Source organism: Callospermophilus lateralis, chromosome 10 (assembly GCF_048772815.1).
Source record: "Callospermophilus lateralis isolate mCalLat2 chromosome 10, mCalLat2.hap1, whole genome shotgun sequence".
NCBI classification, from domain to species: Eukaryota; Metazoa; Chordata; class Mammalia; order Rodentia; family Sciuridae; genus Callospermophilus; species Callospermophilus lateralis.
In genome coordinates, this window is record NC_135314.1 from 74,845,453 (window position 1) to 74,869,078 (window position 23,626).

Genomic DNA, 23,626 nt, shown 5'->3' on the forward strand with positions numbered 1-23,626 from the left:
ACATGAGACACTGGTAGGACACTTGACACTCGATTTTAAAATAAATATTTTAAAACTCAGAGTACTGGAGAGAGGAGGGGCTTCCTGTGAAAGGCCAGTTTGTTCTCCTCCCAAGATGCCTTACAGGATGACATTAATGTACTATATTCATGACACAGCATCTGGCTCTTAGCCCTGAAGAGTTTGAAGCCTTATATGTCAGTACATCCAGTGATCTGTCTTTCAGATACAGACTCACATGGACTAAACTCACAAAACTGGTAAATAAAAGCTGAGTTATACCTGATTATTTTAGTGTGAAATTTGTTTGATTCAATTTCCTTAATTCTAGCCAGCTCTCTAATTTCTTTGAGACAAAATATATGAAAATTCCAATTATAAGCAAAAGGCTGCTGAATGGAAACACAAATAAAAAAAATGGATATTCAAATGAAGCCACCATCTCCCTATAAGAAGGATCCTGACAAAGTGACAGGAATGGACAATGTCATTGACTACAGGTCGTCTCTGCCCACCTGACAGCACTGGTCTAGTCCATTTACTTCTATTCCTTCTCTACCTTGGCTGTGCTGTCTTCTGAAGATTCATCCTCTTTTTTTTTAAAAAAAAAATCTGTGTTAATATATTCCAACAAATTACTATCAAGTGTTGCAGGACTGGGAACTACTCTGCTTCCTTGGCAATTTTGTGCTTATCTCGACTCTATTGACTTTAAATTTTAATTCTCAGAGCAGGAAGAGCAATTAGATTTTCCTTATTTTAATGTCCCTAGAAGAAGTCCCACTGTATCACAATGTCATAACAACAATTAGATAATAAAATAATTCATAAGAGGAAAAAATTGTTTCCCAGAGGAGTCTACTGAGTAGAAAGTCAAACTCACAATGTCAAGAATAATTACTATTGAGTCTTATCTGAGTCCAGGATATTCTCCTGTTCCCACGGATGACTCTAGTTGATTCCACCTGCAGTACAGACCCAACCCCATTAGATCCATATTCACAGGAAAGAAGATTCAATAAATTCTTGCCCCATATTCTGGGTTTGCAGATCAAGTCTCTTTGTTGTTGAGCTATAGAATTGCTGCAGTAATTAATGGAGATATCTCATGGAAACATGTCTAGCAAAGTACATGGCATCTAGTAAGATGTTTAAATATGCCATCTTTTATTGTTGCTAGTATTAATATTACAACCACTACCCCAATCCACTCTTTAGCACAGATTCACTTTGAGTAATATTAGCAGCTAAGCCCATCTTCCTGAGGCTAGATTCCTGTTCATGAGCCCAGGTTTGGGAGCAATGCCTTCTCAGCTCATAATCATATGTTCAAGGCTGAGTCTTGTCTTTTTGCCTTCCACATTCCTCACAATTCGGCTGACTCCACAAATCATTATTACATCTTTGATTTTCCTGATAAGCATTTCTTTACTGACCTACCCACTGATGAGCAGCGTTATACCTACTGAATATTACAGTCTTCTTGACATAAGGGCAAGAACAAGGTGGGGTGGAGATAGGGGTAAACTCTAGATTCTGTACTTTCTAACCCTATGTCTTTGTTCTCCACTGGCTGTGGTTGATATAATCATATTCCAAGACATGAAAAGGACGAGGGTTTTTTTAAAATGCCTTGGTATTATTCAGAACCATATGCATTACTGTAGCATTTAAGAGTGACATTTAGAGAATGAAAGGATGCACTATTAGGAATTATGGGTCTGTATACAAATGAATACAAATGCAAACACAAAATGCCTCAGTCATTCCCTATTTCCTTTTTGAGTCTATGGTTTATGGGTGAAAGCTTCATTGGCCACAGAAACCATTTTGGAAGGATCATTACCAATTGCATAAAAGTTTGACAGTCAAAACATATTAGGTGATTGTTGGCCATAACTTACAGAAAATATGAACATAAGTAGAGCAAAGCTGAGACTGGGGCATCGTTCTGAGACTGTGAATACCAACAGTACATTTGAATCCAGTAATTTACTATTGCCAGCTTAGTATGGCTCTGTGAAGCACTTAGATTCTATAGCTGGCTGGAGTAGTCATTTGATGGGTGAGAGATTTTTATTTCTAATAGGTTTATCTCTCTCTCTCTCTCTCTCTCTCTCTCTCTCTCTCCCCCCCCGTGTGTGTGTGTGTGTGTGTATGTGTGTGTGTGTATGTGTGTGTGTGTATTTGTGTGTGTGTGTGTGTGTGTGTGTCACCCTCTCTCTCTCTCTTCTTGGCTACAAGATTCCACAATTGCTCCTTTCTATCCCTACAGACCTACTCTCCTCTGTTAAGCTTGAGGTAATAAGAAATACTGTAGAAAATGATTTTACCTTTTCTCTGGTATTGTAACTCTGGTATTGTGAGGTAGAAAGGCTAGTTTTATTTTTTCAAGGACCAAGAGTCTTACAGAAAGCTGAGCTGTCATACCATGAAAAAGGGGTAAACCTGAGAGAGCAAGACATCTATCACTTAAGTTGGATACCTGTAAAGTACTTAATGGAAATAATTTACACCCCAGGATTTCTCAGCTTGATTTAATTTCTTGGGCTTTAAATAGCTAGCTTCGTGTGATATATTGGATATATTCCCTATGGAAGATAAAATTACCAGATTGTAATTGAGAGCATATAAATAACAATGTCACTAATAAAGGGTAATCAGAGGATGTGACATCCTTGGCCAATGCTGTGAATTCCTGGCCTCAAACCTGGCATGTGCTTGGGCAAAAACCTCAAAAGTGGCCCTTGAAGTAAGGCAGGAAAAAAATGAATAATTATGAATTGAATTACTACTGTGATTAATGTTCAGATCAAATCCTTTGTAAAATGTAAAATGGTTTTATAAAACAACGTTAGTATTTTATAAATAGTGTGGAAGAGTGAATGAATTTGAGCATTCAGATTCAGAGGAAAAATAGGTGCTGCAGTCATTTCTCAGTATCCTAAGTGAATCCTGTGGCCTTTCCTTGATCTATTAATTGTGGGTTTTAAGTGATGGAGTAATCACTTGAAACTAATAGGATTCCCCTGAACGCACGTACAAGTGGGGCTCATAGTGTCCTCCTCAAAGCATGAAGTCTAATGGGGAAAATGTTTTCCTAGACCCTTAAGCTTGTTCCTCACAATGTGGCACAGGAAGGTAAGTAATATTAGGTCTTGGGCCATTCACTTAGCTCTATTCTTCAACTCTAAATAAAAGATTTGGGTAAGATGATGTTTCATTGCTATAGAACTATTGAATCATGGGATTCTGTGGTACTTATATCTGATTTCTTCTGGAGTGACAAGACAAGAAAGTAAGCTAAAATTTATTTTCAATCTCAGCTAAACGCATTTCGAAGTTTAACAATTAGACATAGAGCTCTCTTTCATTGACAACTGTAATTCCTCAGTTTCTTCAGGAGCTTCAGAAGAGTTCTTCCTATAAAGCCATATTATAGTCAGTCAAAACATAAAAAAGCACCAATATTTCTTTAAAAAATTTTTAAAAGCCACTTGTTCCTGTTTTTCCTCCTCCTTTTTAAAGTTGTTCTCTTTCTTTCAGATCACTCATCAATTTCTTGGAGTTCTCTACTCACAATTCAATGCTTATAAACAAAATAAGTGGCTTCTTTTATAATAATAAATATATTATAATATATTAGAACTAATATACTAAGGCTTATGTCATCATGCTTTGAAACATGTCATCCCAAAACTTTTGTTACAGTTGAAGATCTCCTAACCCAAAGGCACTCAACCCTACAATGGTCTACACAGCTCATGAGGTTTGTCCTAGAGTTAGACATCTATTTATTGTAGGTCCTAGGATTGTACAGATCAGATCTATTCTCCTCAGAAACTTAAGTATAAAGCATAGACTCATTAGATATAGTAAAAAGAAATAAAAGAGTGAAGAATTGCCATAGGAACCATGACACATGATAAAACAGAAGCCAGGAGATAGCTCAAGTCACAACCAATAGCAAAAACAGAAAGAGGGAAAGATCTACTTCTGCAAAGAGAGAGTTAAACAGAGTTAAAGGCAAAACACATTGGTAGAATTGTTATTGGGCCACTAGAGAAACTTGAATTCCTAGTGAGTTTTAGTTCTCCAATGAGGCCTGATTGTGCATCTGCTGGGAATTTTTAAAATGCTTACCAACTCTGTGTACTACTAACCAAAACCCCATATTACCTGAAGAAGCCTGTATATATTATTGATCTCTACAATTTAAGAAAACCTAACATAGGTATGCATCAATAAAATCGACCTGTTGGTTTCTGATCCCAAACGGGCTGCTTCTTAAGTTTGCAAAAGCCTGGTGTATATCCTAACTGTAGGCATAAGGGAGCAACAGTGAGTCTAGATTATGTTTCACATTTTAGTAAAGGCATAGATAAGTGGTCAAGCAATCTATGACTAAAAGTGTACATGAGATGAAGATCTATTAGTCCCATTTATCCATGCTATCTCTATTCATCATTTGCAAGAAAAAATAAGATCCAGGTAAAATAAGATTAGTTTGTAAATAGAGTTTTGTTAATGTTATTATTGCTTTCATGAATCCCTGGCATCAGCATTATGGTTTATCATTCCCTACCAAAGAATGTCAGAAGAATTTTATAAATTAGACCACAGAATGCTTACTCTGTCTGCTAGTTGTTGAAGTATTTATCAGCGTGCTAATTAGAGCCCATGTTTATGAGGCCGAAAGAGCTCCCGGCCAATTTCTCACATAGCTCCTGTTGGTAGGCATAGTTTCCAGAAAAGCACAGTTACATCTGGTGTGCATGTTGTAGCTCAGCATTGATATTTTATTCATTTTATAGCTGGAAGCAGTTTGTCAGGCCGTATCTGTCTGAAACAGTGGATGCTATACAAATAGCAATGTAGCCATGATATGGTTGCTCTGTTCTCTCAAGTGGAAAACTTTAAAAGGAAAACCTGTGTGATTTGAATATCCTTATAAACCATGTTTAATGCACCTTTAAATGAAAAGTAGAAGAGTTGATCACAGAAACAAAAGCACTCAATACCTCTCTTTTCTCCATTTGATGCAAAGTATACTTGTATGGTGTCCAGAGAATAAAGCATCATCATAGGGACATTTCAGGAACCAAAGAGACCAGAGCAAAAAATGTATCAAAATGTTGTTCTGGTCTCTTTGCTTTCTGAAATAGCATCCACTCTGATTTAGTTTGTCTGTCAGGCAATCACCCAAGAACAAACATATTTGTTTTGCCCAGGATAATTGCTAACTTCGGGATGAGCATCCTCTCCTTTTCCTTCAATCCATCTATTTTACAATTAAATTTAGGATCCAAAACGGAAAAGATTAAGACAATGCATTTCTCACAGTAAAAGATGACTAGCTTTCATTTTGATAGGTGTAGGTGAGATGCTAACCAATTTCATTCACCTATTTAGAAAATGACTAAATAAATGACTCTGACTGGATTTAAATTTTTAAAGGGTCAGTGTTATTTTTCCAGTTAATTACTCAATCAAAGGTATGGCAAATCTTATAATAGTCTCTGGTCTGCAGCTATCAGCCCTGTGACCCTTCATACTACACCAGCCACACAGTTCAGGGGAGGGTCCTGTGATTTACATGAAGGATGACAGGATTTTTGAGAAGCCCAAAGCAGACCTCACAATATTGCCTGACTAATAGACACAGTAAGCACTGGTAATCCTGCACCTTGATTATGTTGAGGGCCAAGAAAATCTTTAAGTCTGCTCTTCAATTTTCAACATCTCACCCAGAAAAGCACTGTAAAGCTAAAGAGGACCATTAAAGTTGGAGGCAGAATTAGGATGCAAAATATCAGAAGAATGTTCATTGACAAAATGCTACTTAGTTCTGTGGTAAATTTTCATTTTACTCTCAATATCAAACTGACCAGGTCAAGTTTGCAAGTTTGCTATCAGAGGGAAAATAAATTAAGGAATTACTAATAATCCTTGTTACTCTTGAGGAATGACAGTAGGGATTTGTTTAAGCTTCAGTAAAACACTTCAGAACAAAGATCTGAATCCACAGTGACACTTTGTTTTTGAGAGAAACTTTGTTTCTCCTTCCATCTTCACCCAACATTATTATCCTAGTGAATTCTGGTTAAAATGAATATCAAAGAATGTACACCTAAGAAAAAATTATTTTAAAGAGAGAGAGAGAGAGAGAGATCAAAGCCAACCTCTGTCCCCTCTAGGTTTGGGGATTTTTTTTTTTAATCCAGAAACTGTGTTTTTTCCCTCTATTTCTTTAGTGCAGATCAGCTTTAGCAAATGTGTCTACAGAGAAAAAGACAATATTTTTTCTTCTGAGTTAGCACCTTCCTTGTGAAAGGCATTTCAGTTGGCATTGTAGAGGGTTGAGGGGACAGCAATGCAGCCCTGGCCCTCCAGAACTCCCAGTTTATCAATCACTTATAACATGCAATGCTGGGAGCCATCGCCAAGTAGGTATGACAATTTCCTTGCCAGCGTACCCCCATGTTTTTTTAGTGGAAGGACTCATGGAAATAGGACATTTTGCAGGACTTTGCATGTAAGGTGACCTTGCTCAAGGACCAGGGAGGATCCGTGTTTAGGGTGTTCCCCCTTTAGAATAGGGTGTATCCTGCTGCTGAGTTCCTCTTGAGTTCTTAGGGTCAGACAATATATTTGGGAGACAGAAGCCCAGGAGTAGTGGATTTGGGCAGAGAACGTGGATTCCCCCAGAATGTGTTTGTAGACGGCCGGTGTGAGTTCGGGAATAAAGAATTGCTGTTTGAATCTACAAGCTGTGTGGAGGCTCGTGATTTGTGCCCAGCCAGAGACTGCGGCATTGCAATGATTTCTGTAATTCTGGTTAGTGATGGGCATAGACACAATCTTTTTGTTTATATCTTCATGTTTTTATGTGAGACATGCATGTCTTATAAAATACTCAATTTGACTTTTTTAGATTATTCATTATTTGATTCAAGATAGATAGTACTTTAAATTATGAGCCAGGGGCCTGTCAGATTTGATTATAATGGCAACAGATCCCATTTAAAGAAAGTTGGCAATCTCTTGCCATGCAAGATTTTAATCATGATGGTGTACAAATAAAGGGAATCTTTTCTGTTAGAGCATCATGATAGAGTCACCTTCACTCTCAGTTACTGCTCCATCAAAAATCTTCAAGCCTTAAGTGACAAAAATCATCTTCCTTTTATCATTCATTTACATATGGCACTATTTGCATTCCCAAATTTGTCATATGCAGTCAAAAAAGTCATTTCCAATATGCCTGAATTTTAGTACTCCTGTATAAACTATCAGAAAATGATTTTGGATGCCAACTTTGGAACCACTGGGACCACTTAGAAGGTCACTGCTTCAATTCACTAAGTAGGTCTGTGGTGGCATGAAGCAATTAATGCGTTGTCCAGAAATGTCTTAGTAATAGCTTAAAATCAAGCATAAGAACAGGGCTCTCAATCGCTATGTCTCATTTAAAGTATTTTTATGTAAGTGAAAATGTGCACCTTTTGGATGGATTCTGCATAATTTCTACCTACGTTGTGATTGAAATTATAGTACAACTAATAAGAATTCCTTTTTCTCTGTATTTCATTTAATTATACAATCCATATACTGTTGAGACTGGTCATATTTGAAGCGACCTATGGAGAGAAAGGTTTAAAGGTACAGAATGATGTTATTGAGAGAATGCAGGGCAACTAGTTCAAATGATGAAACTGCTTAGTCACAAATATTTTTAAAAATGATAAACAGCTTTCCCCCAAAAAGTATCCATTATCATGTTTATCATCTTGTCTTTCACTTATACAATATTATTTTATTTTAATCACATTTGTCTAGGAGTAAGAGATGAAATAAACCACAGACTATATTAAAACTTTCTTTCCAAGGAAGCACCAGCCAGGAAAAAGTCTATGTAGAGTATTGTCTCTTTGGTTAAGCAGGAAATGAATTTGCTGCAAAGGGTTGTAGAACCCCACTCTGATAGAATTGAAGGTAATTAAAATCTAATGGTACAATCTAACCATTTAAATTTCAATTCAAATTGGTCAAATAGGATTGAAACCACAATATCTGTCAATGGAACTATGAGAGATTCGCTGTGTGCATGTGAAAATTTTTGCTTACTCTGGATTCAAATTAACATTTCATGGATAAAATGAAATAGTTTCTAAGTTTATTTGACATTATTTAGCATAAAAAGATAGTTGTGAGATTTGCATCTTACAATATATAATGACAACTGGCAGAAAAATTAAAAGCTTTCAATAACAAAGAAAAGATGATTAGGTGTTTGTTCTTTATTAGATCTTATTATTCTAGTACATACAGTTTTTGACATAAAATCTGAATTTCAGACTTTTAAATTCTCAAATTACTTTTATCACTGGTTTAACTTAAGGCCATATGGTTAAGCCTACCTATTATTCTCTCTATAAGTGAAGAAAACTTTAAGCTACAATTCACATGTTTCTACCTACAACTATACTATTTTATTCCAATGTTAAGACATTAAAGTAATTTGATACATACAGTGGAGAAAATGCTATTTACTTCTTATTAAAATTAATAAAGTACAACAATAAGGACTCTAATGAACGTTTAGAGAGATTAAGATTTATCAAAGTGAATGCAGTTTTTTCAATTTTTTACTCTTTTAAATCTTCTGCTAATTCCTAATATTTTGCACATTATTTCGCACTATTTTTAATACTGACCACCAGGTGTCCAGTGTTGTTGAGAACATGATCCATCACATCTAGATCTGTCATATTCCAATTAGATCCAGAATAACAGGGAGAGTTTCCGTTAGCTTTACATCAGTGTGACAAAAATACCCAATAAGACCAACTTAGGGGAGGAAAAGTTAATTTTGGCTCATGGTTTCAGAGGTTCAGTCCATGGTTGGCCAGCTCCATCGCTTTGGGTCCAAAGTGAGGTGGAGCATCATGGCCAAAATGTGCAGTGGAGGAAAGCTACTAAGCCTATGGCAGCCAGGAGTGGGGGCAGGGGTGCTGCAGGGAAGACGAACTCATCTAGAGCATGTTGCAGTTACCCACACTTTTAGCCACACCTCACCTGCCTACAGTTAACAATCTGTTCAAACTAGGATGGACTGATTCAGCTCTCATAATCTAATCATTCCACCTTGGAATATTCTTACATTAATAAAAGATTTTGGGGGGAGGATTTAGATCTCAAAACAAGGCTATGAATTAAAATGCATTAATAAAATATTAGTTAATACAGTAACAATAAAAGACAGATGTGAATATAGCTTTTTAATTGAAATTGTTTTCTAATTAAATGTTTGGGGTTTTTTGTTGTTGTTGTTGTTGTTGTACATGAAGACATGTACGCCCTACTACCACACAGATTTGCCCTTTCTAAGACATAGAGTCTCCTGAGAATTTTGTTTCTTAATGAAACCTGTGTTTAACTAATGATGAAAGACTTGCAACGTAATTGTAAAAGAAATAATTATCCCAAAAGAGAAACGCAAGGAGGAATAAAGTTTTAACAAGAAGAAGAAAACCTAGTTCTCTGTCCATTAGCTTTGTTGAAATTATAGACAAGCAGATGTTCATAAAAGATAACGTATTCATGCATTTTCCCACAGAAACAATGTTAAAATTGAAAGCTCTGGTCTTGACAAGAGACTTGGCATAAAAGTAAGCCTAGTTTAGGCCAATGATATCATAAAAACAATCATAAAATTCTTCCATATATTTAATAGTAAAATTATGCTCAGAGCCCAATAAAATGAGCATAAATATCTTATACACATTGATTATACAAGAGGGCACTCTATGCTATAAAGTATATATGCTGCACATAAATAAAACTGTATTATCCTATAAATTAAAACTACTTAAAATTAATATGCTAGCTATACTAAAGATTAAACATTTAATTAACAATATTTTTGCTTGCCATCTTAGAAATTTTATGATTTGGATGGATAGGGTCTCTTAAAATGCTGTCTAAAGAAGTTTGAAATGACTTTTTCTTTTCAAAGGATTCCATATCTTAACCACCGAATCCAAACTGGTAGAGATTCTGAGTCTGCTCAGCAAGCTCTAACATAAGAAAAAAAAAAAAAAAAAAGCTGAGATAAACCAAGGATAAGAACCCATAGGCATTGAAACTTTTGGGGCTGATCAACCATTCAAAATTCAAAATAATACCTCAGAGAGACTCAGACATAACTTAGACTAGTGTAAAACTCCAAAAGCAAAATGATAAAAAACACTCAGAAGAGGAACCTTTCAACATTGGTGACAGCTTCTGTCAAAAAGCACTGTAGATGCTGGTTCCAGTTAATACTGGGCATGGGTAGCGACAAATAGAAATAAAGGCAAAGGGTTATGCAAAAGTTCAGAACAGTAAGTCAGGAATCTTCTCTGAAGTCCCGTCATGAAAGATGATAGTAATAAGAAAGGGAGTAGCTCAACAGACACACAAACATCCAGAGAATTCTCCCTGCTCTGATGGCGATGAGTCTTAGAAACAAACAAACTTAAGTTCCATCATCACTCCAACAGAGAAAGGTCTTCTACCATGGCCACATTTGTCTTCATTGGCCCAGAAACTGGCTTTGCAGTATCCAGCAGTTAGGCAACCTGGAGAAGAGATGGACTGGCACTTTCTCTAATTGATGAGGTCCAAATGTCCTACTTGCTCAAAAATTGAGTTGTTGTTTTCAGAATATTATTTCATCTTAGCCTGCTTGGGCTGGTAAACAAAATCACAGTAAACACAGAAATTTATTTCTCAAAGTTCTGGAGCCTGGCAAGTCCAACATGAAGCCATCTGCAGATTCAGCGTCTGATGAGAGCCCATTTTCTCATACATAGTACCTTCTATTCACATCCTCACTTGATGGGAGAGGGAAACGAGCTCCCCAGGGCCTCTTTTATAGGGGCACCATTCAAAGTACTCAAAAAAGGAATCTTCCAACATTCTTTCTAATCGCCTTTTTACAAACTCTAATTATCTAATTAATTCCTCTTTACAAACTCTAACATACCTACTAAAGGAATTATTATCACCATTTTACAGATTAGAAAACTAACTTGGGGGAGTAGCAAGTAATAAATGCATGTCTGTGCTTCTAAATCATGAGGCAAAGGCTCTTTCTGTGCTCAAGTCCTCTCACATGGCAGATCCTCTAATGTGCTTGCTGAATTAATAAATTAATGCATGATTTTTTCCACCTAAGTACTGTGTTTTCGGGCACAAACAGGGTAAGGAAGAGACGTGAAATCACAATGGGGCTGAGGAATGACAAGAATAATAAAAGCTGACCTTAATTGCATGCTTACTGTATATCAACTGTTTTATAAACACCTTGTAATAATTTATTCCTTAGAAGAACTTGTCATGTTAGTAATATTTTTCACACTGTATACATGAGAAAACCACCAGATATGTGTCTCAGGGCTGGAATTCAAACTACGGCAGGCTGACAGCACAGCTGAAGCTTTCAAACCCCCTCCTCTCCATTTAGAAGCAAGGTAACAAGGCAGAAGTCACACTAATGGCAAACATCAGGTGCAAGATAAAAAAGCAAGATAAAAATTAAAAGCAATAATGTCCATAATATTGCAATTTATTCATAGATTCTACACAGTTTAGATTTCTTGGGATAGCCCTGCATAATCCATATAATCTAGAAAGATTCACTTCATCAATATTGCAGGACTAGTTCATTTTCTTGCCAATAATCAGAGAGAAATAAGGTTTTGCTCATGTTTTGCAAATGATTTTTAAAAAATTATTTTCATAGCTTCACAGTGAGCCTTCGACTTTTATAGTTGTCAAAGCTGAGCAAGGGAAAGCTATGACTGACTATTTCATTCTGACAGTTCCTTTGGAACAATTCTTTAATGTGAGCATTATTTAAATGTGAGAGTGGAATGAATATATCTTGGTATGGTTTTTAAAATTTAGTCTCAATATCATATCTTCCATCTACATTTAAAACAGCACATTATTCTTTGCTTGCTTTCTTCTATTTACAGTTAGTACAGTTTAGATACTGGGAGAAGTATTTTGACTAAAGAGCAGAAGATGAATACACTGACATTCTATACTTTACTGTTGTCTTTTTAATTCCAACTGAAGGGGGGACAAATGATGATATTTAGCTGAGGTAATATGGGATCCTTTTTGAATTGTATACAGTTGACAGTTTAGAAAACCATAGCCTTGGGAATTGTGTTTCAATCCCCTTGGTTATGTACAAAGTCTCTTTTGCTGGTTTTCATTTTGTGGAAGGGTCCTGATGTGAACAGTTAATGGAGGAAGTGGCCCCAGTCTTTCTCTTCAGACTCAGGAATTATGGTTACATTACAATGGAGTTATACTTAAAATCACCCATTCTAAGACGTATCTAATAGGTAACGGAGGGAATGTAGAGAGTCAGCAAAGCAATTATCATTGATCTGACATGAAGATGAAGTGAGGTGAAAAGGTGTAAGAAATAGTTACTTGTTTACTTAAAAAAAAAAAATGGGTGGTGTTCAGCAGAAGGGCATAATCTGAGGAATATCTTTCCCCATGCATTTCACTCAAGAATCAGCAGGCAGTGGTACACTCATTCTGGAAATTGCTTTCATGTACAAATAGCATGCATTACATGCAGCTTTTTTTTTTTTTTTCAGCTCCAAAGGGCAACAGGAAAACAGATTATTTGTAAAATAAAATAAAGAAAAAAAAAAAAAAACTGTCACTGGCATGGATATTTTTTTCTCAGATTGAAAATGCCTGCATCTTGTTTGTGAACATTCCAGCCATCAGCTCCAGAGAGCATGGACAGAAGTAATTTTCATTGTTGACATAATGAAGATGCCACTTTCCAACCATTTCCCAGGGTATAAACTTCTTTTCTGTGTGAGGCTGGTTTTGTGACCATAAATGAATGCTAGTGATGTGGGAAAAGCAAATGCACAAATGAAAAACAATGAGTCAGCTCTTTCGCTGTTGTCAGTAAGAGCCGGAGTTCTCAAGATGTGCTTAGTATGCTGCTATTGTGCAATCTTAGGTGCATGGCAGACCATTTGCATATTGAGTAAAATGTTAACATTGTTTAGGAAAAAAGAAACCCATTTTCACTATCTATCAGAAAAAAGTTTGGAAATTTGTTTGCTTATTTGTGTGGGCCTATTGTATTAGCTACAAAGTTTTGTTTGTTTGTTTCCCAGTAAATGAAACTAAATGAAGAATTAATATAATTCTCTTAATAATATAAACAAAAAACTTTCCTCCTCAATTATCAGACAACTAAAAATGCTTTCTGGTAATATAAGACTACTATCACAACCAATTATTTTTCCATATTGACCATGGTTACTTCTTTCAATTTCTAATTTTTCAGTGGGAGTGTATATGTATTCTGCTTTTTTATTTTCATATTATATGCTTCATATTTCTTTTCATATTTTCTATTTGGTATAGTTTTTTTTTCACTGATTTTCAGTGTCTGCCCTTTGTTATATTACAAAAATATACCATAATATATCTAAGCATTCTGTATTTGAGAGCATTTAAGTGGCATCTCATTCTTCTCCCATAACAATGATGATGAGGTGATTGATGAGTATCCTTGCTCATAACGCAATGCATCTAACATCTTAAAGCTGTGAGAAAAAGATGACACTATTCAAGGACCGTGAGCATAGGTCAGATCCTCTGATGATAGATGGACACATGGACACCTACCATGTACTCTTCCCAGATGTCCTTGTTGGTACAGTGACTATATGACTAAGTTCCAGCCAGCATTAATGAAAGTATCCTGGGGCAACTTCTAGGAGTATTTTTTAAATCATTGATGGTATGTGCTCTGTGCCTTTTTTTTTTTTTTTTTTTTTGTAGTTTGTTGTTGTTGTTGTTGTTGTTTTTCTATTCTGGACCAAAAGGAAGAGTAATAACATTTAACTCAAGAAGGAAGCTCAGTCCCTGCGGGCTTCATGGAGCAGGGCTGTCATACTAGCAGCTTGACAATCACGTGAAACCTCTATTTTATTTAAGCTGCTGCTATCTTGTGTCTCTATTACTTGCAATGTAATGTAATTCTAACTAATACAGTGGTTATTTTCTAATAAATGAAACAAAGTAATCTTACACATGTCAATAGTATCTAAAATAATTATAATTTTATTATGCAATGAAGTCAAGTTTTTGATGGTTTTATCTGCTATTATTGGTATATTATCCATAAACCATACCAATGCTGAATAAATTAACTGATAATCAAAGTTAAAAATGTTAATCAATGTTAAAAAGAAAAAGATTTCTTCAATCTTCCTCTTTCACAAATACTAATATACACTAATTGAAATGTGAAGAACTTCGATCAACTCTATATCAAATCTGGAGTTCCTCATCCTTTTCATTTCTGTCATGTCTCCTGTGGTGAATAAGAACTTGGTTGAGGGAAATTCTTACGACAGTAAAAGAGTGATGACTCTAAAATGTGAATTAACTAATCAAACTTGGAAGGCAGATTGTGTTTCAGATCTATTAAGTGAAAATGTAAATCAAACTCTTCTAGGAAAATTACATTTATTTTTGAGGTTATCATAATATATACTAAATATAAAAGTATCTACAGATAACAAATATTCCTTTCTATTTTTTCTTTATATTACATATAGATTAAAAATATCACAGCAAAAGTTGAGTGATAAATTGATTCATAATTTTCTTAAAAACCAACCTTACAAAAAATTATGAGATAAAACTTGAACTTTATGAAGATAATGCCTTCTGTCATTGTTTTATAATAAAAACACTTAAACTAAAATTTTATATTTAAGATTAGAATAAAATTTTTAAAAAACTGCTAAAATATATAATCCTCTAGTAGAGAAGTACTTAGATTTCAATTGTACTAGAGACTTTATTACTCACAATCTTCTAGAAAAAGTGATATTGTTACTATTTTACTATTTTCTAAGTAGAAGAGGGATTTAACATTATTTATTTATAGTTCCTTTATCTCTCAAGGAGGTCAGGAAATCTGGGACTGTAATGTAAATGTTCTTTGGCAATCTATAGGAAAAGCAATATAAGTTTTTAACACCTTATAAAATTTATCTTTCAAACTGAAAAAAAGAGATGATCTGTAAATGACTACTTTAGAAATGTTTGAAGGTAAGCAGCCTGTGTTCCCTAAGCCTATCAACCTGAAGGTGTTAAAACCAGGGAACAAAGAATCATGTCAGTAGGCACAGAAAGGTCACTTAGGGTGCTAAGGTAACAATCTTCACCTTCTACAGTGGAAATTCATCTGTATCCGGATAAAAAAACTTAAGTAGCAAGCTGCTGACTTCAAAATTCCAGGTGCAAAAGAAACATGCTGTATGATAAAGAAATGCACAATATGATAACATAAAGCTCTTTGTTGTTTGGAAGATATCCAAATGTACTAAACACAGAAACATAGATGGGAAGAAAGCATACCAGCTTTATGACAGTGATTTTTTTCTGGGCACACAGATAAAAGGATTAGATTAGAAAGGGGGACAAAATGGACTTCAATTTACATGGAAATTTCTTTTCATATATCTGAAGCAATTAAAACAAAATATGCATACTTGTTAATCCAAGATGGTAGAACGTCTGTGGTTGTTGTGTCACTTCATTTATTTTTCTTATAAGTTTAAAAGTTCCAGAAATTAAAAAGGGAAGATTACAGATACCTTTAACTTCTCTTACATTTTGCCATTCACTTGGCCTCTTTTCTCAAACCTCACTTCTACCCTTTTCTAACTTAAATTAGATGTACATAAAAACAGAATTCACACAAACTTCCCACCACACCAAATTTTATTTACAGGAAAGGAAAACAAGGTTAAAGAGAATGCCTGAAATCATCATGGCACAATGCTACAGGCATTTTGATGACAAATTTATGAAATTAAAGAAATGCTGGGTGGGTATCCACTAACTGAAAAGAAAGCATGAAAATTTGATATATCTCTTAATGAGTGAATCACCTTTGCACTGCATTGTATTTAGAGAATAAAGTGGGACCCCAGAAAAGCACCCGTGATTTTTCCCAGATTTTTCTCAGATTCAAGAAGTAATATTGGGTTCGATTCCTTTCACAGTAGGAACTCAACATTATTATCTGCCATCTTCTTTGACCTACCACACAAACATGGGAGCAAAACAACAGCATTTAAATAAGTCTAATTACCAATTAGTAAATATTACTTTTAAACAAGTATAATTGCTCTACAGAAAGCTTGCATTTTAGTCAATTTTTCACTCCTATTTAAAAAATAAGTTCCAAAACTACATTCAGGAGGAGAAATAGCTTCGGGACTTGTATAACTCTGAGTTAAGAATTGCATGAAATTGTCTAACTGCAACTCTCCCAGGATTTCCAGTGTGAGTTGATTAGTCAAACCAGCAGGCTTACTCAGTAACAGATTCTGCTTTGGGCGATGCTAGTCTAGCTATGCACCTGATCAAATCTAACCAAGGAATTTGGGCCACACTGTTTTTGATTGAAGATCCATGCCATAAGAGCTCTGCTCTTTTCTATGTAGGACATGAAAAGGGGAGTTGACGTAATTATGTGCCAATTAAAGTGAAAAAGGAAACATCCAGATACTTAAGGCAAAGGGATTGCAGGTTTGAACTATGCAGATAGCAATCTGAGTTCTCATTTTCATTCTGCCTAGAATAAAAAGCATTTTATAAATAAACAGTACTGAGCAGAGATTTATAAATATTGTGTGTAGTATGATGAGCAGAGATCCCCCAAACCTATTCTTTCCTTGCTATTTGCAATCGTGGTACTAATCAAGGCCATTTTAGTTCTTTTCATGTTTTTCAAATTTGCAGAGACTGATGCTGTTTGTCCATGAATTATCAGGCAATATATTCTCACATGTATGAAAATATAAATTTTTTTAATCCAATTTCCACTTACCTTGGAACTCTGAAGGAGACAGGCTAACATCATGTGGAATATGGGTAACAGCTATCAACAATTCTGGTTTGTCCTCCGGCCTGCAAGCTAGTTCTTTCTAAGAAGCAGATTCTCCTCCGGATCCCCATCACTTTCCTATTACCTTCCCTTGTTATCTCTGCTACCCTGTTGTATGCTTTTCATTGCTCTGACGTGTCATCACTGGTAATATCATTTCTCTTCTCTTGGGTACAAGCACCTTCCACGCCAACCCTGTAGGATGTGGATCCAATGGGTACTTCAGACCATGCCTACTTGAACCCTGTCTGTCCTGATGTTGTGGAATAATTTGGCATGACTTCAGAACACATCACTGCTCTTCTACTCATAACTCTGTCTTTTTTTCCCTTTGATCCATATTATTATGTTAATGTAAATTAAGACTCTGCTCACGAATCTTCATATCAACGTATTACACTATTATTACAATATTATAAAACCTATTCAACTGTACTGCAAAATTTGGTAACACTTTTATTTATTCATTCATTATTTGCTTCTTTTTTAGCAGTGTGATATATACAGTCTATCAAAAGTCTGAATAAAACAAAAAGTCTGATGTTCCTTGAGTAAGAGGGAACCCCTCCTTCCTCACTGAAACATCAATTCTTCCTGGGTCTCAGGTCTGCCATCTTTCCAGTTTGAACCACACTATGAGTTCCTCTGGGTCTTTAGCTTGCCAACTGAAGATTTTGGGACTGTTTAGCCTCCATAATTACACAAGCCTAATATATATATCTCCTAATACACCCAGGTATTTGTTTTGTTTACTACCCAAGTTTTTTTTTTTAATTTGTCTTCTGAATTACAAATTTGTATGGTTTTATTTCCCCCACTTGTAAATAATTGAAGAACCTCAATCCCAAAAGATCTATGACCACCTTCATCCTTTCTCTCCTGTCAAGTGCTCTGGGAATTTCCCAAACGATGCCTCATATGTGTTCATGAGCATGTGTCTCCCATCAACTTCCCCTGTTCTGCTCTCACTCCTTGATGTCTGCCACCTGTGAAGCTTCTTAAAGTGACCTCACATGTTCCACCACTGAGAAGCCACCCCACCCTCACCCATAAACCAGTAGATCTTGTGATCTTCCCAAAGCCAATTGCTGATATATGAGTGCTCAGAGTAGTGCCCACTTCTGTATGACTGGGTTATCCCTACACCAGGCAAAGGATTTCCCCTCAACACTGTGTCATTTCTCAACTCACCCTCATATGATAGCTAGACCCTGCTGGGACTATTATGAGAGCTTGTGAAACTCTGGAAAGAAGCTGAGCTATGTTTCTTTCCAGGTTTACTGTATCCACCCAAGTTTTAAAATTACTGGTTCCATTAGAGTCTGAGCTCTAGCTCAAAGAAAGGGTAGTTCCTTTCTTTAGATGATATAAGGCTGTGTAAGCCTTGGCCATGTAGCTCAGTATCAAGAGGACAGACTTTATCTACCTGCAGAGATCAACAACCTTGAAATAGGCAGCTTATTTTATACTAAATCTTCTCAACATTTGTGAAAATAAAATAGGATATTGACAGTAGATATCTTTAAAAAAACAATATTCTCAAAATATTCATTTGTAATTATTTTATTAAACAATCATCTTTTACATGTCATCAGACCTCACCCCTGAAGTGCAAAAAAAAGAAAAAAAAACAGTTTGAGGTATTAAAACTGAAAGAACATTTGCACATATATTTGTAAGGTTGTTATACTACAATTACCAGAAAATTCACTAAATACTACATATAACTTCAGGCTTATTTAAATCTACATGAAACAAACATGGTTTATCTCATTCAGTTCTGATTCTGCCATTTATGATGAAAGGGTGGAAAAAAATGAGACTTAAGTTATTTCCAAAATGATATGTGTCCATTATTCAGTTCTATCAAATGGAGTATAGGATTTAAAAGGTCAACAGCTGAAATAGTAGCCATCCCAAAGCATAAAAATCAAACTGACAAACTAGCTTCAATGATATAATATCCCATTGGTAGAACTTCATCTTCAGATCAATGGCAATTCACTTAAGTAATCTGAGATAGATTTACCAGAATATTTCAATATTATCCATGTACATATAAGGTCACATTAGTAGCAGAGTCAGTTAATCATATTAACACAGATAAAAGTTCAGAATAGTCACTTCAAAGATAGTTTGAAGTAACATGGAAGAAGAGATTGGCTTTTTAAGTGAGTTAAACATTTTTAATATTGAAGAAATTATCCAGAGACGTTTTAGGTCCCATTTTACTTTGTGTCTACATCTTGAAATAGAAAAGTTAAGGCAATTATATAGTTAATTATCATACTATAAACATTTGCCCTGAATATTCAGGTAAATTGGAGAAAAAGTAGTTTTTGACTTGGTGATTGATTTAATTGTTAACTCAGTGTAGACACTCATGTGAAGGAAATCTAAAATCGTATAATTATTTGCATGTATCATAGTAAAATAATTCCTGAACAATGGGTCACAAATGTTGAATAAAAATTAGTTTTACAGCAATATTTAGTTAACACAGCATTTCTAGTAGCTGCATATGCTAAGTTTGGGTTTTGTCATTGAATTGTTTCATTTGCTCATTGTGTGAATAACTTGAACAAATAGAAGGTTGATTTTTTTTTTTTTATTAAAGTGTGGACTACTTAAAATTTGGCATTTTTATTTTTTACAAAACTGATAAAGGATCAAATTGTCTCACATGTACTCTTATAGGAAAATACTGTTTATTCCATGGCAATTATGACATCTATATGAAGATACCTTAAAAAGAAGTCCTCTCTAGACTATTTGGTTTGGCTGGCATCAAAAACTGGGGTAGGAAGGGAGTGCTGGGGTTGTAGCTCAGTTGGTAGAGTGTTTGCCTTGCATGTGTGAGGCACTGGGTTTGATTCTCAGCACCACATAAAAACAAATAAATAAAATAAAGGTATTGTGTCTGTCTACAAATAAAAAAAGAATTTTAAAAAAAAGAGTGGATTAAAAAAAAAAAACCTGGGGGAAGGTCACTTGTTTTTTCCCACATAGACTATAATAAATTTTTGTAAAATACACTTAATGTAAATTTTCTATTTGTTTCTAGGGGCGGGGAAAGAATATGGTTAGTTAGAAACCCTTATAGGAACTCCAAGCATATGTGGTAGTGACAATGTCCTCTTCCCACAAACATGATTTATTTACTTATGTAATGATTTTTAAATTAAGAATAACACTTGCAGGGCTGAGGGTGCAGCTCAGTGGTTGAGCAGTTGCCAAGTATGTGCAAGGCCCTGCACACAGTCCACAGAATTGCAAACAAGAAAACAAAACAAAATGCAAAAAGAATAACCTTTGCAAGGTTGCTGACTGCTCTAAACACAGCTGCAACAGCTGAATTGTTTACCTGTAAAGAGAGTAAACTAAACGGTGCTGATGGTCTCATATGAATCAGGAGAGAAAACCCATTATAGACTATTCCTTTCCAAGTTAATATGATCACTTAGTATCCTTTGGAAGTTATTTTCATTATTTTCTACACAAATGAATGTCCCAGGTTAAAATACATTTCCCAAGAGTTTGGTTTTTTCATTTGTATTATTTTTTAGTGAATGTTGACAGACATGAAAATCAGCCCCAAACACAGGAGGTCATAAAGTGAATAGTTAAATCTCAGGCATCCAAATTGGACAGTCCAATTACTATATACCCCCAAGCTAGAATTATGTGAAATAAAACAAAAAAAACCTGTTATTTTTAGGATCAAATATGCAAATCTAATATCATTGCATTGGGCTTTAATGTGTGGAGGGAAAAATGCAATATATTTTATTTTTTTCTATACCTACCTTTTATTTCTTAAAGCAACAACCAAAAGAAAACTGAAATGAAATGAAATATGACTGATCCTGTGAGATTTAAGTCTTGAATATTTAAAAATTATTGTCATTATGTCCATTGGTGCCATAAAAATAGGGTTGACCATGTTTATAAGTGACAATAGAAATATAATAAAAATTATTTCACTATCATCATGCTGGTAAGCTACACTATGTAATCTATCACATCTACAAACATCAAGTGCTGGCTGTCATTCAACTCAGAAGAACACTGACTACAGACACACACCATAGTCAGTGAAGCTTTCCCAGAGTTGCACCTGTCATCTTTACTCAAAGACTGGGTTTCTTATGCCATTCAACACCAAACTGGTGGGTCCCTTTCTGTGTAGAAGGGTCAGTGAGCACAGGAGAAGGGAAAAACTCATGACTCCCAGAATGACGATTCCTGATATCAGCGCACTGGTGACGGTGTTCAGCTGGAAGGGAGGCACATCCCGGGATCCTGCAAGTAACAACACACAGTTGCAGAGGCCCCGTATCATCTATCTCACGTTCCCTCAATCCATACCTGCAAAACATCTGCCACCAACATCTTGTACAATAATAGCAGGACACTAGATTATGCTCTAATCTATTTGGCTATAATTCAACCCAATACCCAGAGAATTGCATGGGTTAGAGGCTGGTATCACAATCAAGAACAGCCCCCAAAACTGTAAAATGCTATTAAAATTGACCAGCAGATCACATATGAGTTCAAAACTCCTCAGTCAACTGTCATGTAAAATACAGCAAACCTGTAAAACTAAAGCTCATTACATTTAGTAGCTTACAGTTTTGTAACTGTGCACACACACAAAAAATTAAAACATAGCCCTTTTGTTTATAATACATGTTAATTATCTTACCAAGCTGTGAATTGTTGGTTGGAGTCTCATCTGAGGGGGGAAAAAAAAAGGAAAGAGAAGTGACAAAGTCTCTTTGAATATTTACTTTTGTTAATTCTGACTCCATAAAACCTTTTTACCTACATCTCTCTTGACCTCCACTCACAGGCTGCACCAGGAAGGTACGAATGAAAGCCCTCCTTAAACCATTCTGCATTTCCATTTTCTGTTCCAAATGTTTTACATTTCATCATCAGTCTATTCCCTGAGCCCATAGCCTGCCATCACCCTGAGTATACAAATATAATCGCAAAATATATTGTGTTGTATTCTTTCCTGCCAACTTTGTCTCATCATTATCTTTCCACTCAGGTTAGTGGGGGCAGTAACTGTTAACAGCTATTACATTTTTTATGGCCCTATAACCTGCCATTTGTTATTCTGTTATAGGGAAATATTCATTATTTAGTGTCACTCTGTTTTAAGTATTGCCAATTTGCCCAACATTATCTGCAAAAACATCATTTTAAGTTCCAAGAAAATAAATTCACACTTAATAACTAAATGAAAGGAAAACATGACTCCTGAGCTCAAGTTGTAGTTTATTTGCATCTGCTAAGTACAAGATTGAAGTTGTTGATTTTTCATTTTTCCTTGGCAAACATAATAATAGATGCAATGAACACTTTCATTTGGTTTCTTGATATTTGTAGTCCAATTTGTAATCATTTTGCTATTAACCCTTGAGCTTATATAACCAGTTAATTTCATATTTGTGTTAACATGTGGGTGTATATGCGTCTGTGTGTGTTATTTGAACCACAAAATGTGTGCAGCTGATTGTTTATTTCTGAAGTATAAATATTATCACAATTAATGCATGTGTAATGCCACACATTTTATAAAATGCTACTTCACATGTCATCACAGTTAATCCTCATGATAGCCATATGGCTTAGATGTTATTGCTACCCCCATTTTACAGATGAAGAGACTTCCATCTGTCACAGTGTCTATGGCAAAGCAAACATATGTTAAGTTAAAGCTTCATTTTAGTCCTTTTTAAAAATTAATGTAAATTGGCCAAGTGTAGAAAACTTCTTTGATTATGGAAATGAACACCTCAAGCTATAAACTCCAGGATTAGTATTTGAAGTAATTAATGGGATAACCTGGTGAGATATGTATAAAACTACAATGCCATTTCTTTTCAGATACATGAATCTTGGCAGAAATGATAGTTCTGCTGACTGATCTTGAAGCACAGTATACAAAATTAATATGGCACTCATTCATAGGATATTTTAGAATGATACACTGCATTGCAATAGGACAAAATAGAAAAATAACACATATATTCATTATAGGACACCCTCAGGAAGGTCTTAACCTCCAACCAACACTACTTTATAGAGACCTTTCTTCTCATGGAAATATATGGAATGAATGAACTATGATGAATTCATCCAACAAATTTATATGTTCTTTTCACAAGATAAGCTGCTTCACTTGAACAGGAGAGACTATATAATGCCCCAAATTTCTGTTTTAAAAGTTTTCTTCTTTTTTTAAAATAAATCTCAATTATTTTTAAAATGTTGTTATTAAAGAATAGAAAGCACCTCTCTACTTACAGTCTCAAATAAGAAAAAAGTATTTTGGACAGGGTCCCCTAATGTTTTCTACATCCTGAGGTTAATACTAGTCAGACTATCTCCTCTACTCCACAAATTACTGTCAACATCTATAGGAACAATAGCCTAGATGTCACCCATGAGGACTATGCTTTGTACAAAATCTGCCTGTGTGCTGGGTCAGGTCAAATGAGCACACTGGCTTCAGGTTTCACAAGTGAAAAACTAAAAGCATCCAACCACTGGCAGATGATCAAAATCAAATAATGTAGTATTAGAATACAGTTTGAAATTGTATTT

The 23,626-nt window shown here is 35.2% G+C and overlaps 1 protein-coding gene across 1 annotated transcript in view; it reads right to left on the reverse strand.

Annotated features, from left to right (window-relative positions):
* Positions 1-21,131: 21,131 nt before the first annotated feature.
* Zpld1 (zona pellucida like domain containing 1) overlaps positions 21,132-23,626 on the reverse strand; it is a 43,952-nt gene continuing 41,457 nt past the window's right edge. The window contains exons 9-10 of the mRNA XM_076868770.1: positions 21,714-21,743; positions 21,132-21,307 (exon numbers count right to left, since the gene is read on the reverse strand). Coding sequence (XP_076724885.1) covers positions 21,132-21,307; positions 21,714-21,743 — 206 coding nt within the window. The remainder of the gene's footprint in view (positions 21,308-21,713; positions 21,744-23,626) is intronic.